This window comes from Typopeltis vanoorti, chromosome 16 (assembly GCF_054136105.1).
Source record: "Typopeltis vanoorti isolate ZY-2024b chromosome 16, IOZ_Tvanoo_1.0, whole genome shotgun sequence".
Taxonomy (NCBI): Eukaryota; Metazoa; Arthropoda; class Arachnida; order Uropygi; family Thelyphonidae; genus Typopeltis; species Typopeltis vanoorti.
This window is the reverse complement of record NC_143564.1, coordinates 113497203-113515303: the sequence shown is the minus strand read 5'-3', so window position 1 is coordinate 113515303 and position 18101 is coordinate 113497203. Positions and strand designations below refer to the sequence as shown.

At 34.3% G+C, this 18101-nt stretch overlaps 1 protein-coding gene across 1 annotated transcript in view; it reads left to right on the top strand.

Moving 5' to 3' along the window:
* ATP8A (ATPase phospholipid transporting 8A1) overlaps nt 1–18101 on the top strand; it is a 1088708-nt gene that overhangs the window by 286823 nt on the left and 783784 nt on the right. The window contains exon 11 of the mRNA XM_090406292.1: nt 14493–14549. Within this exon, the coding sequence (XP_090262418.1) occupies nt 14493–14549 (57 nt within the window). The remainder of the gene's footprint in view (nt 1–14492; nt 14550–18101) is intronic.

Here is an 18101-nt window from a genome sequence, read left to right as displayed (position 1 = left end):
TCATTTTCACCTTCTGTACTTCAATCTTATTTAATGTTTAGAACTTTATTTTTCTTTCTATATGAAAGATGAAAAAATGAACAGACATTAAAAAGTTTTTTGATAACTTTTAAACGTTTTCTTTCTGTATAAAAGCCTTCATAGATATTTGCTTATTCCAAAAATCCCTTTCATTTTTCTCTCAGCAGTATTACAGTGTTCTTTTTACTTCATGCATGCACCACTATATTATTATTATCATTATTATCATTATCCAAGACCTCCAGGGAGTCAAGGACTCATCGAGGGAGGTTGTAAATTACCCAATCCAGCTATCATACCCTTGAATTCATTCACACTAGATGCACTCACTATCCGTAAGGGCAAATTATTCCACTCACTCACTACTCTCTGGGAGAAAAACCTAGCTCTTAACCCTTTCTTGACTGAGAACAACCTTAACTTTCATGGATGTACCCGTGTTCTCTCCCCACCTTCCATATAACGAAAAATTTCATCAGTTGAAATGCTATAACACCCATTCAAAAGTTTATAGACCTCTATCATATCACCCCTCTTTCTCCTGTTAACCAGAGTCTGTAATCCACATACTCGCAATCTGTCTGCATAATCTAAATCCCATCATAATCCGGATATAATCTTTGTAACTCTTCTTTGCACTCTTTCCACAGTTTCTTTATCCCTTTGGAACCTGGGAGACCAAATCTGTGCACAGTAATGCAAGTGTGGTCTTATCAAAGCCTTATAAAGAGGCAAAATTACTTCTTTATCCTTACATATCAAGGTTTGCTTCAACATACCAATTATCCTCTGAGTTGTATTTGCAACTTTTGCTATATGACCTTTGAACTTTAAATTCTTATCCATCAATACACCAAGATCTCTTGCCTCTTCAGTTTCTTGTAGCATAACTGCTAATATAATATGCCGCTGGAACTCTAATCATGCCAAAGTGCATAACTTTACACTTACTAACATTAAACTGACAGCGATTTTCGTTAGCCCAGATTTCCAGTCTATTCAAATCATTTTGTAATTTCTGAATATCAGTAGCATCCCTGATTGCCCTACCTATCTTTGCATCATCAGAAAACAATTGCAAATCTGATGATAGACCCTGCTTGATGTCATTAATGTATAGATTGAACAATAATGGCCCAAGGACTGAACCCTGAGGTACACCACTGGTTACTTTAAATCTGGCAGATTTACATCCACTGTATACCACTTTTTGATATGTCTGTCAACCGTACTCTGATCCAAGTCAATAGATTATGTTTTAGTCCCATATTCTCCAGTTTACACAACAGCCTATCGTGTAGTATCCTATCAAATGCCTTAGAAAAATCCAACATTATCATAGTGTATCCATTCCCTTTATCCAACTCGGCTGTAACATTGTTATAAATTATGAGCAAATTGCTAAAACATGACCTTCCTTTAGTAAACCCATGCTGTTCCCTGCATGGTATAGAATGCTTGTCTACCCATTTCTGTATGCAAGCTCTTACCAACTTCTCTACTACTAGATACTAATAGAGATGCTAATATATCACACTTTGTTTTCATTTGTCACGAAACGAAAATTGAATCACTATTGCATGTTATAGTTACAGTGCTTTACTTGAAAACAGTAAATCTTGCACACCGGAAGTGCATGAGAAAAGTGTATTCGTATTATGAATACATTTAAATTAAATTACAATTATTTCCAATAAATAAATTTTATAATCAAATTGATGCATTCATTTAATTCAGTATTAACCTTACTCGTATAATGTAGTAAGCATGAGATATGTAATAGTCTATTATTTAAAAAAAAAAATTTTTTTTTTTTTTTTTGCTTTTCTCATAATTTGATTAACAAAATAAACTGATAATAAACACAAAAACACAAATCCTTTATAAACACAAATATTAAAATTTGAACAATCTAGTTAAATACTGTAGTACATCTATACCTCTTATTCTTTCAGCCCTTCAAGTAGGTGCACAATTGTAATATAGTATTATCCTTATTTTCACAGCTCACAACATGAATTAGCTTAGTGCTAAATACTTGAAATTTTTTATAATGAAAATGTCTTTTAAGACTGTTATTTTTTCTTAAAAAAAATACAATAATCTTACAAAGACACGTCAAAGATCCAATCATGTGACCAAGTGCATCGTGAAAAGATTGTCTGGCCACACACTGAGTGCTACCTGCTTTCTTGTTTTCATGAATTTTATTATTTGTCTTTTGTATTAAATTATTGTTTATGGATAACTTTTATAAATTCACCCTTCATTATGACAATAAACAAAATAAAACACAAACTGAGTTATGATGATTTTTGCTGTGGTGTACATTTTGAATCTTTTCTTGAGTGCCAACTTCTTTAAGTACACTTAAAATTATATCTAATGCATCTGGACTATGTGGCCAAATAGCAAACACATCATCTGTGTACCACAGAGACTAAAAACCTTTGGCCAATTTCTATATAAGACACTCAGAGAATAAGCACTCAGTGTAGCTGTCTGAAACAGCCAATGGTTATAATTAAAAAGAAGACATAAAATACTATGTCCTCCACACCACCACTAATACACAGAACCAGGGCTCCAAAAATACAATTTAAATATACTTGCCAGTTAAAAATTTTACTCACCCAAGGTATCAATCAATCTACTTCACATAAATTAGTTTAGGCATAGGTGCTAGTTTACACTCGTGATACAGTTTAATGGAATAACAGCACAAAGCGAAATAATTAAACAGCAAGTTTAATCATTTCAATGTTTCATCTCTGTCACAGAGACATCTCCAGGAATATAGTATTAAAATTAATTGTGTGTGTTAATAACACACACACACAAGGAACAATAAGTGGAAGAAATGAAAGTAGACTAAATGAAGACTAAAGTTGTGTGAGGGACACACTCTATAGGTTGGCAAGCCTTAAATGTTGGATGGGAGACCTAAGAATTAGTTTAATACAACTATATTTATTTAGATTAGGCTGGTTCTTTACATCTGCAAAGGATTCCAAAAAGAGTTGAATTTGCATTTACTGTGGTGGAGTATGATAGCTTTCTTCCATCTGATTTTGTGTAAGGCATGACTGACAATAGTTGTGGCAGTGGATAATTTTAATGTTCTTCTAGGAAGATGTTAGCAGATATCCCAGTTGGACCATAATTGCCAGCCTGGTCGGTCGAGTGGTTAGTGTGTCTGCTCTCCAGCCAAAAGGCTGCAGGTTCGAATCCAGTCATGGGCATGGATGTTTGTGGAAATAGTAGTAGTGGGCAGTAGATGGCGTTGGATTGAGTGGTGGAGACAGAGAGCTGTAGAGTAGATGCTCCCCCCTTGCTGAGTCTTTGGACTCCCTGGAGGTGTCACGTAATAATAATAATAATATAAGTTGCAAGAACAAGGAGTCTAATTTCCTTTTTTCACTCATTGTTTCTTGTGTGTTTTTGGTTTGTGTTATTACAAACTAAACGTTATCGTATTCCTGAAGGTGTCTCTATGACAGACAAAAAGATGAAAAGATTAAACTTGCTGTTTAATTATTTCTTTTGATGCTGTAATTATTCCATTAAACTGTATCATGACTTTACATAAATATTGTTACAGATGATGTTTTTTTTAAAAAAAATAAGCTAGATGTTATGATGACAAAAAAGTATTGATATAACATTCCTTTACGCTCTAGTCACACTCCTTTCAAATGGTTCATTATCTTTTTCTATTTATAAAAGCTGCACACACTGGAAGATATTTACATGATCACACCATTATCCAGCCCAACATTGTTATCCTAAAAGCATGTTGAGCCTCTGTAGCTCAGTTGGTTTCAACAATGCTCTTTGATTCACAAGACCTGGATTCAAATCCTATCTAGAACTCAAAGAACCTTTATTAGGGCTTTTCAACTGAGGGTGAGTTAGTTGGTCTTGTACGTGGGTGGCAGAGTTTTTCCTCCTTGAAACTCAGGTTTTTCATCCTGCAAAGCAGACAAACTGACCATTGGAACACATGCAATTAACAGACATAATACACTGACCTTATAGCCTGAGTTGTTTTGACCATAAATCTGAATAAATCAATCCTAAAAACACCAGCACACTCAGCTAAAGCTATTTGGTTGTCTGTTCCTATGATACCATTCGTATTTCTGAACTCGGCTACCTTCGTCACAGATTTTAGCTAGTGATCGTTATCTTCTAAAAATAGATGAAATACTAAATGCTGCCCTCTCCCATTTTCCTTAATACACAGGACTACATCAAAACAATTACTATCCCTTATGTTCAGAACACATCTGAAAAGATATCCAGAGTGTTTAATAAATATAAGCTCCACAACACATTTAACTGTGTATATCAAACTATCAACCCTCATCAGTTCACTAAATGATTGTAAATTATTTGCTGTTTAGCCTTAAGCCTTTGTTCTTATATTTTCTTACGTTATCATTCTTTTGACTACACCAGTTTAAAGAAAATTCTGTTTACGATGTGTTTAGTTCACAAAGCTCCCATATTTTTCTGCTCTTGCCCTTTGTTCCTACCGCATATAAAGTAGACTCTAATTCTAGCTATCGCTGGCTATATGATTGCAGTATATTTAATTTCTCACACTCTTTGGTTTGACAAATTTATTTGATTCATGACTGCATCAGTCAGACAGAATAATAGAGAATGGGGAATTATAAAAATGGAATAAAGGCAATATCTAGTCAAATTACTCTTAACCACATAGCAAGGCATGGTAATATCTAATTAACACACACAGGTCCATACTTTTTTTTAAGATAGTGCATTAACAATGATCAGATCAAATTGTTGTTTAACAAAGCATTTATTCTAACTAGAAAATTGTGATTACAAACTAGACAAGTAATGGGGAATAACTGTTTCTCCTAGTACAGCTAACTTCAGAAAATACTTTGCACAAGTATAACATACACCTCTGCCTATATGCCACTCTAACACGCTACTCAGTAATTTATAAAATTTAGCATAGGCTCTTGTTTACCATATACATACAATTTTACATATCTAAAATCCAAGAAACATCGATATGATGTGCTTACTCACTCAGCTTTTTCTTTATCAACAGTCCTTTACTACGAACAAAGTTTCCATCGGGACATCTTATATCTTTGCCTTGATCTGTATACTTCTTTAACTTGGACGTTTCTATACTCTGTATACTGTTGTGGTTGTTCTGGCCCAAGTAGCAAACAATTTCCTTCCTTCTTTCTTCCTTTTCTTCCTCAGCTGACAGCTACCTGTTGATTACACTAGTAGGTAACTGGAGAGACTCTGATTTTGCTTTTGGCGTTTATCCATCAATTGGAATCCAGTCAGTTGTGCTTGAGATTGCAGGCAGTGCAGTCTGCTATATGGCAAGATACATTGGCAGATGTTCCTTGGAAATCACCCCAGAGAACTTCAGGGAGACTCACTGTCGACAAAACTCCAATGATAAACAATGAGTATACTCTCCAGGTCATGAGGTGCGAGCTACCAAACTTCCAGCCATGAGCTCCTAATCATTGTTTCTTCTCCTTCTCCCTTTTTTCTTTTCTTTCAGCCCCGTAAAAAAAATCCTCATTCTTTGTTTCGACTGCGAAGTGTCCGCGATCTCCCTCCGGTGCGATGACATCGCTTGGGTTCTTTCTTGCCGATAGTCTTTGTTTTAGGTGCCTAAATGTTGACAAGTTGTTGCAAACCTTTCCTTTCTAATGTGATTATCTTATTTCTTCCGTAATCTGGCCAGGTTAATATCCTTTCTTTTATATTTTTTGCTGACTCACTATACTGAGTGTATTATGTCTGTATTATGTCTAATAATAAGGTATAATCCCTTTCCTCTATTTTCAAAGACGATAGTTACATAGGTAATATCGAATACATTATACAAAATAATTAATTTACATTCAATGGAAAATAATACATCATATTTTCTATAATATTTTGATTTGACACCCTTGTAAAACCGAGCTCAATAAGTTAACTAAATTAACTTATTGTGTGAGATTTTACACTGGCTTACTATGGACAAACAGGAAGGGCTTGCCTCAAGCCTCAATGAAAAAAAAAAAAAAACCACAGAAGTCATTACAGGTGAAGTTGGAGGGATTGTTTTTGGAATCAGCAGCAGCTTTTAAATATTCCCCAAACCTCGACAAGTATGGCTGTATCAATTTACCAAAAATCTGGGAGGCATTTGTTTTTATGATTAAAAGCAACAAATCTAATTCTTGCTGTTTGTGTACTTTGACATACTCTGTGCTCTGAAGATGTTGGGTATAACACCAGCAAAATTTAGCAACTAAGTTGATAAATATATTATTTATTTTCTTATTATTATTTTGTGTTTTTAATTAAACTGTTAAAAATTTATTAACTGTCAACACATAAGGTAAACACATATCTAATCTAACAGATAAGCTTAGGTGTTTATGGTTATTCACTACTTATTTTTAACAGTATTAACAACACCAAATAATTTTATCAAAAGATGTTTTATTAACTGCTTATATTTCGCTGAATTTCAAATCAGCATCATCAGAGCAGCTAGTATACGTGACAGTGAGTAAATGAAACAATAATTGTAATAATTGTAATATGTCCATAGTAGGCCAAGTCACAGTCACAGGGAACTTCATATGCTTAAGGGTGTGTTCTAGAGGGTGAAATTTATCCTTTTGTGAGCGGATCACAGACGCTAGTTAAATTAGCAACTCTTAACCTACTATGGGCAAACAGGAAAATCAGTTAAGATCTGCCTGGAAGAACATAAAAAATATATTCACTATATTACTATGGCAAATCAGGACTAGCAGACCACGCATTGGATACCCCTTCACTCAGGATTAGATGGAAGAAAAATAATGTGCTATTTAGAAGTCGTTATAAATCTGAAAGATTATTTTTTGAGTCATCCACGGCTCTGAAGAATTCTCCTAACCTGAAGAAATATGGTTGCATTAATTTGCCAAAAATTTGGGAGACTGTTATTGTAAGAACAACTTCCACATAGCTCTAATGTTTTTTTTTTTAAAACAACATTAGAAGGTGCCAAAATACGACTTTAGATCTTTTGTCCATTACAATTATTATTACACTTACTGTTGCATATACTAGCTGTGTTGTACTCTGATGATGCTGATTTGAAATTCAACGAAATATTAGTAGTTAATTAAACATCTTTTGATAAAATTGTTTGGTCTACATATCTAATGTTGTAAGCATTCATGTCATATTGGTTGTCTTGTTTTCAAAACTGTGTTTTTTCCTAAATCATATTTTAACCCATTGTATGTCATTCTCATTAATTATAAATATCAAAATTATTTCTCCATTGCTAACTGGTGGGGAATATTGCAAAAAAAAAAAAAAAAATAATTCTGCAGTGAGTAATGAAATACCCAGCACATTACATAATCTGTTCCATATGTGCAGAACAAAAGGGCAGTTGGGAATGCATGTTCTACTGTTTCCAGTCTATAACAGTAACAAATCTCACAGTTTGGATCTCCAATGTTAAAGTATAGAAGGTGACTATATGCTATTCTTCAAGCAAGATCCTTCAGTTAGGGTATTTTTGGAACTTCGTTAGTTGTTAAATAACTCATAATTGTTAGTATCCAGCTGTGGAAGTTGGTGTAAAAAAGAAGTTAAATATTTACTTAGACCAGATTTTGCTGTTGTTAATGGAGAGAATGTTAGTGCTGGCATGATGTAGAAGTCTAAGGATTAAAAAGAGGCTTTGCTATTAAAGAATAATTTCAAATCTTATGGCATTGTAATCATTTATTCTAAATAATTAGATATGAAAGTCTAATAATACCAGAGAAGGTTTTTACATGGGTGATTGATCTCTAATATTTTTTATGTGTCACTTAAATAGCACTTTAAATACTGGAGGCCTGAAGCAGGGTTGCTAAAGGTCAAACCCTTTAGTTTCCTTGGTTAATGGAGAATGTTGTTCCAGCTGTTTCGAAACTTTTGAACTTATTTTTGGTCAATATATTTCACAAGCTTTTTGTGATTTTAATGAATATAGTTTGTGTGAATGTGCCTTCTGTGCTCATTTGAATTGGAAGATCTGACATCAGAGAGTTGTGTATGGTGGGGCAATTTCAAGAAGGCAGAGAGTTACAAGTGGGGTCCCACAGGGAGCTGAAGATCCTCCTGCAATCCACATTGTCAGTGGATTGCAGGATATTCAGTTGTTTGCGGATGATGCAAAGCTGGGAAGGGTTATCAGTAATAGTGCAGATGTGGTAGCCCTGCAAGAGGATTTAAATAAGCTAGACAGATGGGCAAATGAATGGGGGGGGGTTAATGCAGCAAAATGTGAGGTCTTGAGGTTTTGGGACACATCGATGAGATGCTGCATGTTCTGTGGGAGGAGCTATACTGGAGGAAGTAGGGGAGACAAGAGATCTGGGGTTGATGATTGATAGAAACCCGAAATTTAGGGGACATATTGTAAAGGTGGTGAAGGTAACACAGAGATTGCTCTAATAATGAGAAGGACGCTGACCTATAGAGATAAGAGTTATCATTCTGTTGTATAAGACCCTGATCAGACCCACAATTAGACTATTGTTCTCAAATTTGGTCCCCAGGATTTGAAGGGGATAAATTAACTGTGGAAAGGGTACAATGGCAGATAAAAGATGGTTTCAGGACTGTACAATGTTTGTTATGAGGATCGGCTAAGGGAATGTGGACTGCAGAGTTTGGTGGATATAAGGAGAGATGATATGATTGAGTCTTTTAAGCTGTTGAGACGTGGTTACAGGGTTGACACTGGGGAGTTCTTTTGCTTGGTTGAACAGTGGGAAGGAGTGATGAAAAGGGGACCATCCCTGGAAGTTACAAAAGGAAACTGTGAGCAAGAGGGTGAGGAGTGGTTTCTTTGCATGGAGGGGAGGGGTCAAACCATGGAATGCATTGCCTGATAGAGTGGTGAGAGCGAGGTCGAGTTTAAGGAGTGGTGTGATAGACTTTGTGTTTCCTAGGAGGGACCTCCCACGATGAGTCTTCATAGACTTTGTGTTTCTTAGGCAAGACCTCCCGCGATGAGTCTTTTGACTTGATAGAGGCCTGAATAATAATAATTCTGCTTTGCTCTCTTTGTATATGCAGTCTTGACAAGTTCTACTAGATAGAGTGGAATTCTATCTAGTAGAACTTGATATCAATGGGTTTATGGAGTGGCATGATAGACTTTGTGTTTCTTTGGAAGGACCTCCCGCGATGAGTCTTTTGACTCCATGGAGGCCCGAATAATAATAACTCTGCTTTGCTCTCTTTGTATATGCAGTCTTGATAGGTTCTGCTGATGCTCTTGTTCCTTCTGCATATGTTCTGAGGGAACTAAGATTTGAAGTATAGAAAAAAAAAAAAATTCTGTGATATAAAAACAATTCTACTCTACCAGTAAATGCAACTGTGAAATTATTGCCATAATGTGGCTGAAAAAATATAGTACAGATATCAACTGTGCTAATAGCAATGTTATAATCTTAAATGAGATTACTAGCAGATAAATTCTGCCAGCTTAAATAATTAAATGTTATTGGGAGAGGGGAATGGCCAACTAGCACCAACAAAATAAATAAAAGAAAGTAATTGAAATATCAAAAAAGAAAAGTAAAAAAAGGTAACCGAATTAAATATTACCCATACAATGATGTCTTATATTTTTCTATCCACCCCTAACAATGTTATATTGACCACTTTGGCGACCACTGATCTAAATGTTCCATAAAATAAGCAGGCAAAGCAGATGATATATGACCACTCATTGCATTACTCAATATGCTGAAATTTTATTATGTCAAGTAAATTAAACTTGAATAATTTTACAATGCCATCAGGTAAACCTGTTTGTAAAAGCTGTAGACTTTCTTGAAGTGGTATATTTGTAAACAGTGAAACTACATCAAAGGATACTAGCATTTCAGACACTTGAAAAGATCTTTAATTTTTTCGTTGAAGTCAAAACTATTTTTGATATAAGAGGTGGTTTTTTTCAGTAAAGTTATGTAGGTCTTGAAAGATATATCGCCAAATAGTAAGAGAGATCCTATGCAATCAGCTGTTGAACATAATGGACAACCAGCTTTGTATATTTTAGGAAGGCCATAAATATGTGGGAGACTAGCATGAAGAATCCTGAACTTTTCAGTAGTGACTTAATGCAGAAGTCATATCTATGGCCAACTCTTCGTTCTTTCATAATTCTATTATTATTTTGATTGTCACTTTTGCTTTCTTTCTCAGTCCTATCTTTCACTACACTATCCCATACATTTTCATGCCTATTCCCTGTTATGAGTAATGCCTTAATCTTTTGACCAGTGGTGGTTGATGAAAATTTTAAGTGGGGGTGCTGCATATAAAAAAAAAAAAAATAAATAATAAAAAAAAAAAACTTCCCCCCCCTAATCATTAACGAATTTATTAATAAATAAATTTACATATTAAAAATTGCTTTATTAAAAATATTTCATCTTCACCATGAACAAACACCAATAATAAAAGTTTGATATCAATAGCAATGACAAGTGCAAACGAATATCAGTGTTAGATCGCAGTGCATTTGTTTCATATAACAATAATTGAAAAAATATAATTGTTTTCATATTTTCAACAGTGACACTCGTCATAATTCAGCCTTGTATCTATAATAAATAATTGTTATTTTAACAAAATAAAATAAGATTTACAAAAAATAGTTCACCACGAACACGCCCCAATAATAAACGTTTCATATCTCACAGAAATGACACGCGGAAGCATATGATACACTGCCCAAATCGCAATGTATCGTATGATGTAACGTGCAAGTGCAAACTAATATCGACGTTAGATCGCAATTATCGTTACACAAAACCAATGAAAATATATAATTCTTTTCATATTTTCAACAGTGATACTCGTCATAATTCAGCCTTTTATCTATAATAAATAAATAATTATATGTTAATTTAACAAAATAAAATAAGATTTACAAAAAATAGCTCACCATGCACCAATAATAAATGTTCCATATCTCACAGAAATAACGTGCGTAAGCATACTAAAGATACACTGCCATTTGAGCAGTGTGGGAATGACGTAACATGCAATGACAAGCGCAAACGAATATCGGCATTAGATCGCAGTGCATTTGTTTCGTAATCTAAAGTGTTAATCAAACAATTCCAATTATTAACTATTCAATCAATGTCAAAACATAAGCTGTAACCTTTAACATGTTGTATTGCATTTATATAATGTTGTAAGCATTGTTATTATTTATAAATACAAACAAAATTTAATTTTTTCATTTTTTCCTTGGGGGTGCTGCAGTGTCACAGTGCTTATGTACTTGCACAACTGCTTTTGACCCAACTCACACTTCTGACACTTGCTTTTGTGAACTTTTCAGCATACCCTCTCTGCACTTGCTTTTGAAGCAGAGAGTTCCAAACTGTTAAAATATTATCAGCATGTTGAAGCCATACAGAATACTTCATATACAGTAGAACTCGGTTATAACGATCACGGTTACAGCGAATTCACGTTTATAACGAATAATTTTGAAGGTATATTTGAATTGCATTTGATTTAATGCATGTATTTCATGTTTATTACAAATTCATTTCATGGGAATAACGAACGAATAATACACGTTAGTCGTTCCTTTACTGACATTTTGTACGTACGCATTTTCTGGTTGTGGAAAAATGTTGGGAGTCAAACGGAAAATTTTATCAGTTTCTGAAAAAGTAGAAATTATACGGGAGGTGGAAAGTGGCCAATCAAATCTGACAGTAGCAAAGAAGTGTGGTTTGTCCCCATCTACAATATCAACAATTTGGAAGAATCGCGAGTTGACTCTGAAAGCTTTTGAAAACAATTTATCTAAGTGTAAGAAACTTAAAAAGTGTAATAAAAGTGACGCTGACGAGGCACTTTTTTCGTGGTTTAATGTGCAAAGAACCACTGGCTTGCCTATTAGCGGACCAATTTTGAAAGTTCAAGCCGAAAAATTTGCTGTTCAACTTGGTTATAGCGATTTTAAATGCAACAATGGGCGGATTGATCGCTTTAAGAACAGAAACAATATTGTCTACGCAAAAGTAAGTGGCAAGGCATTGTCCATTGACAAAAACGTTGTTTCTGACTGGATTAAGAATGTATGGCCGGACATCAAACGAAGGTATGGATACAACAACATTTATAATGCAGATGAAGCAGGGTTTTTTTTTTTTTTATAATTTAATGCCCAATAAAGCTTTTTAATTTAAAAATGAAAAGTGCATTGGCGGAAAACTTATCAAATATAGACTCACAGTTTTAGTTTGTGCGAACATGACTGGTAGCGATAAAAGAAAGCTTCTTGTAATTGGAAAATCGGCAAAGCCTAGATGCTTTAAAAACATAAAGAAACTTCCAGTTGACTGTACAGCAAATAAGAAGGCCTGGATGACATCTTCAATTTTCGAAAATGAAATTCGCAAGTGGGATAAAAATCTTCACAGTGAAAACCGGAAAATTTTGTTATTGATAGACAACTGTCCTGCCCATCCTGTAGTGGCTAATTTAACAAACATAAAACTTGTTTTTTTGCCACCGAATGTGACATCTGTCTTGCAACCACTTGATCAAGGTGTAATTAGATGTTTTAAATCCGTCGTCTGTTAGTCTTGGAACTGATAGACCGCAGAGAAAAATCTGGGGAAAATGCTTATGCTTATGACTCGATCAGTGTACTTCACGCGATACGTTTAATGAGTGATGATTGGAATTTGGTGTCGTCTACGATACAAAACTATTTTAAGAAAGCCGGTCTTGCGGAATACGAGTGCAAATCTGAAGAAGATGAAGAGGATAACTTGCCGTTATCAGCGTCATTAAAAGTGCAAAACTTGAACAATTTTGAAACATGCGCAGACATTGATAATGGCATTGCAATTTCGAGTATACCGACAGACGCTGACATCTTAAAGAAAATCTCTCATACACCAGAAGAAGATAATAGTAGTAGTGACTCTGAGGAAGAAAATGGCAATGATGAGAAAATCGTTACCTGGTGTGAAGCAGAAAGTGCTTTATATATTTTAACAAGATTTATGGAATCGCTATCTATAAATTCAGACGACACATTCAAGCATCTTAGTGGTATAAGGAACAATTTCAAACGTATGAAATATGCATCTTGTGGAAAGCAAAGCACGCTTGATGATTTTTTATGTAAAAATGTGAAGTTTTAAAAATAAATTTTTGTTCTCTATATGTATGCACATATGTATTTATGTTATCCAATATACCTATGCTGAGAAAAATCTGAAAACATTTTTAATTCGCTCAAATTATGACCCTCTTGGATATAATGAATAACAGTTATTATGAACAAATATATGTGGTCCCGTGGAATTCGTTATAACCGAGTTCTACTGTAGTTTATTTTTCACCCAAAATAATTTACTGAGGAAACTGCAGTGAATTTGCCTGTATCTCTTGTTTTAGGCAACTACTGTATGGAACATTTAGAACAGCTTATATTTACTGCTTTCTCTCGAAGCAAACTATACAAAGAGCAATGGGATACAATTCTAACATCATCACCCGAAAAAATAGACATTAATGGCTCTCATGGTTGTATATTTTATTTTTTATTTTATTTATTTTTTTGCCTAGTTCTTCTGCTTCTGAAGAAGAAATTTCATTGTCTGAAAAGCTCACCAGAATTCCATGCTAAATTAATCAAGTCATCTTCCATCCAGTCCATGAAAACTTTCTTTCACTCACTAAAAGATAAATACCCTCTTCTTTCCTATCATGGTGTTTGCTGAATTTCTTGCTCATTCAGTCTCTCATATTAATGGCAGATACATTTAGAAGAACACCAGGATTACATCCAGTTTTATGATTCCTGAATCAAGTCTTGCCATTCGTGACATTTTTCTTAGACACAATATTCAATGGAAAAAAGACAAGTATTATACCCAAGCAGTTTATTTTTAGAATTCTAGAAAGATTGTATAAAGAAAGCTGCGAAGCTCATATTCACTAACTAAACTTAAACAGAAATGATTGTGTAAATAAAACTTTAACTATTTTAGAAATTGTCTTCCTTAATATCCCTCATAAGAAGTAATTTAAATTTCATTGTCATGGTTTTTGAAATCTAATGGTTACAGATGAAATTCTCCTTCTACATTTAACATCATATATTACAACGTGCTACACTATTCAATTGTTATTCTATTTTCTTTTCTCATTGATTTTTGAGGGATAATTTTTGCTTGAAACAAAACCAAAAATTCTACTCCCGTTAAGTGATTATTTCCAACATAAGTGAATTTCTCTGTTAGTTAATTATAATTACATTTTTGGCATTGTTTGTATGTATGTACACTGAAACACATACATAATTTTCATATAAAATAATTACTTTAATTTTTTTTTTTTTAATCTCTTGTCAACAGAATTCTAGAACTGCTCCAATGAAGAGATCAACCGTAGATAAGATTACAAATAATCAGGTAAGATATCATCCTTTTCTTCTGTGAAGTTCATATGAATTCTTTAAGTTTTTATACATATATTGTCAACATTGAAAGTTTATTTTTCACTTGGTTAGAATATAGTAAATTTAGTTTAATCCTTTATCCAAGTGTGAGCAAACAAAGTTTGTGCCTGAAAGTATCTTCAGGACTGGGGTAAGGTGGTGCAACACCAGGACAACTCCTTTGCAAAGGTGGAGCACGCTACTAACAATCCTAACTCAGTATCTCCCATAATGCAAAACACATCTCCTTGCGATATGTCTAATGTTATGCATTAACAGAAGGGGCCACTACATAGTGGCCCCTTCTGTTAAAGAGATAAAGGATTAAACTAAATTTAATATATTGTCAACAGTGTTATTGCAGGTCCATTTAGGTTGAGCGTGATGTCGTGTGGCTTGTGCAGCCCGTGCTACAAAATTCACATTCATTTCACCATGTGATTGCATTTTTATTGATGTATGAAACTTTTAAGAAGGCATAGTGCATCAGCGCTCATCTTAATTCATACAGTGCAGTTAATTGTAGGATAACTTTGAACACTTTAATTTAACAATTAATATGATTTTAAATATGGAAAGCATAAAGGTCAAATGAATAATTGCTATACTTCACATGCTGTTTGTGTGAGAAGTACAAAGGGCTTATGCTTCATGGTGAGATTAGATTATCATTGGGAAATACTAGAGTCATACACGGATAATTTGAATTTTGATATGATTTTTAAATACAGCCATATAATATGCACAAAAATTGAAAAAAGTCATCACTTGAGAAATGAAATTATTATTTTTCCAGGTTGAACCAAAGAAAGGCTGAAATAACTCATTTTATTTACTTATTTATACACAAGTTCCAACTGCCTTCAACTGTAACGAATCATACAATCCGCAAAAGCTCTGACAGAAAATGGGACATTCAGCATGTCATCACCACTGTTTCCCATTGTAAATATGAGCAAAAAAAAAAGTTATTTATTTTACTGCTATTTTCCCTGCTTTTTTTGCCCAAAATATTTTTGTATATCTGACAATTGTTTCCTACTCTGCTATTTAGATCCCCAACAAGGACCAATTTTTCATTGTGTCAGTTGCTTTCTCTAAAGCCTCATCAAATTCCTCCACTTCTATCTTAGAAGAACCTTCTGTGGGAAGTCATTGTCCAGTTCCCCATTCTCATATTTGCCCACATCACTCTACTCGAGACTGTCTGCCATTCAAGAAGACTAGCCTAACCTAATCAAGGAAAAGTAGGAGTATGGCTACTCCTTCCTTTCCTTGATTGTGATTGCCTGAATATAAAATTTTTTATTTATTGTATTTATTATAATAGAAAGATCTCGCCAGTTTTGTCTTTTTTTGTTTCAGTCACCCCTATTATGTCGATCTGATACTTATCCAATTCCACAGTTAGCTCCATTTCTTTGCCATTCAGGCTTCTTATGTTGATAGTATTGATCTTGAACTCTGGTGATATTGAGTTGGGGTGTGTTTTAGGATTGGTTCCAGTAGATGACTTTTTTGCTGTTCACCCTAGTTCCCTGGTAAAAACAACGGGGGCCTTGTTTAACCAGGCGACGCCCCAACCGTCATGAAATTCTGTCATGTTGTACCATCATTTTATATTGTGGTTTAAGCCAATAAGAGTACAATTTGGTCGGCTAAATCCTAAATTGCTAGTCCATCCTCATTCTTTCAGTTTCCAGGTAGATACCTAACAGGGTGCTCCATGAGAAGGTGAGGATTGGACATTAGGTCAGAAGCCCTGGTCAGTTCTTTGCATTTTTTTAAAAGCTATGTGAAGTCTCCTCTCAGTTATACAGCTTTGACCCTTAAGCACCCCAAATTTCTATATGTACTGGCATCTATTATGCCACACATCACTGCTGATAAAGGTACCAGTTGCATAACGTACAGTCTCCCCCCCCCCCCTTTCTGGCTTTAATAAAGGTTAACAACTATTTTAACTACATTAACAAGTATTTGTCTAAAAGTGAAAATCTGATTTTGCCAATCCCTGTTTGGCTTCAACCTAGCTTGTTCTGCAAATTTCTCTTCCAAAATCTTTTTCAAGTATGCTTGCATAAATCTTATCTGGAATACTTAGTAGAGAAATTCCTGTAATTTTCACATTCAGCTTTATTCCTATTTTTTTTAATACATGGGTACTATTATGAGAGCTGTACTCCAATCATTGAGAATTCAAACTTCTCATGAGGCCTTCTGAATAATACAGTGTAGCCACTGCAAAACCTCATAATTTTATACCTCATACTTGAGCATTTCTGGCCGAATATCATTTAATCCAACTGTGTTTCCACATTTCAAGTTTTTGACTGATTTTTGTACCTCAAGTATTGATATTTACTTCTCTTTTCATTCCTCTTCTAGTACAGTTCTGTCACTGCGTGGTAATTACTTTGTTTGGAGTAATTACTTTGTTTTTCAAAGTAATTACTCCAGACATCTAGGATATCATTGTCTTCAGTTTTTATGTCAACGTTATCTTTTATTCCTTTTAGTACTCTTTCCTCCATTTCTAAGCTGCTTCAACAGCCTCCAGAAATAATAAACCTTACTATGTTATGTAAATATATATATATATATATATATATGTTACGGTTAAAGTGATAAATCCGGAGTAGGAAATGATTGTCAGATATACAAAAATATTTTGGGAAAATTTGGAGAAAAGAGCAAAGCCAATAAAAATGGCAAATACCTGTTGGATTTCTGCTCAGGACATGGACTGGTTATTACTAACACCATGTTCCAACATAAAAATGTGCACAAATTCACATGGAGAGAAGAGGCAAGGAATAAGAAAAGTCTCATTGACTATGTTATTGTTGATAGTGATGTTGATAGAGTGTACAGAGGATTTGAAATTGGAAGTGATCACTATTTAGTCTTGAGCAGAATAAAATTGAATTTCATATTGAAAAGAGTAACATGTAAGAAAGTTTTAAAGCGAATAAAAGTTGAGCAGCTCTCAGATGTGAACTGTAGACTAACATACACAAACATTATTCAAGAAAAAAAATGAAAGAGTTTGAGAACAAGAACTAAACCTTGGAGATTCAGTGGCAAGCTTTAAAGAAAACCCTGATTGAGTCAGCCAGAGAGCATGTGGTGAGGTTGTCTGCAAGGATAGAAAAATCAGAAGTCCATGGTGGATACAAGAAGTTAAAGAGGCAGCAAAGGAAAAGAAGAAAACATATCAACAGTTCCTGGCAAATAAGTCAGCTTTTGCTCTTAGAGAATACGAAGACAAATGTAAGAAAGCGAAACACTGTGTAAAACTAGCTAAACAAAAGGGAGGACTTTGGCAAGAATATAGAAAATAAATATCAGAAGCTTAGAAATGGAGGAAAGATTGCTGTAAAAGGAGTTAGAGATGATAAAGGTGACATGAAAACGGGAGATAAAGATATCCTTGAAGTATGGAGTAATTACTTTAAAAAATTGCTAAATGAAACAAGCATTGATAGCACAATGGTGAAAAACACTCAACAGGCATACAGTCAGG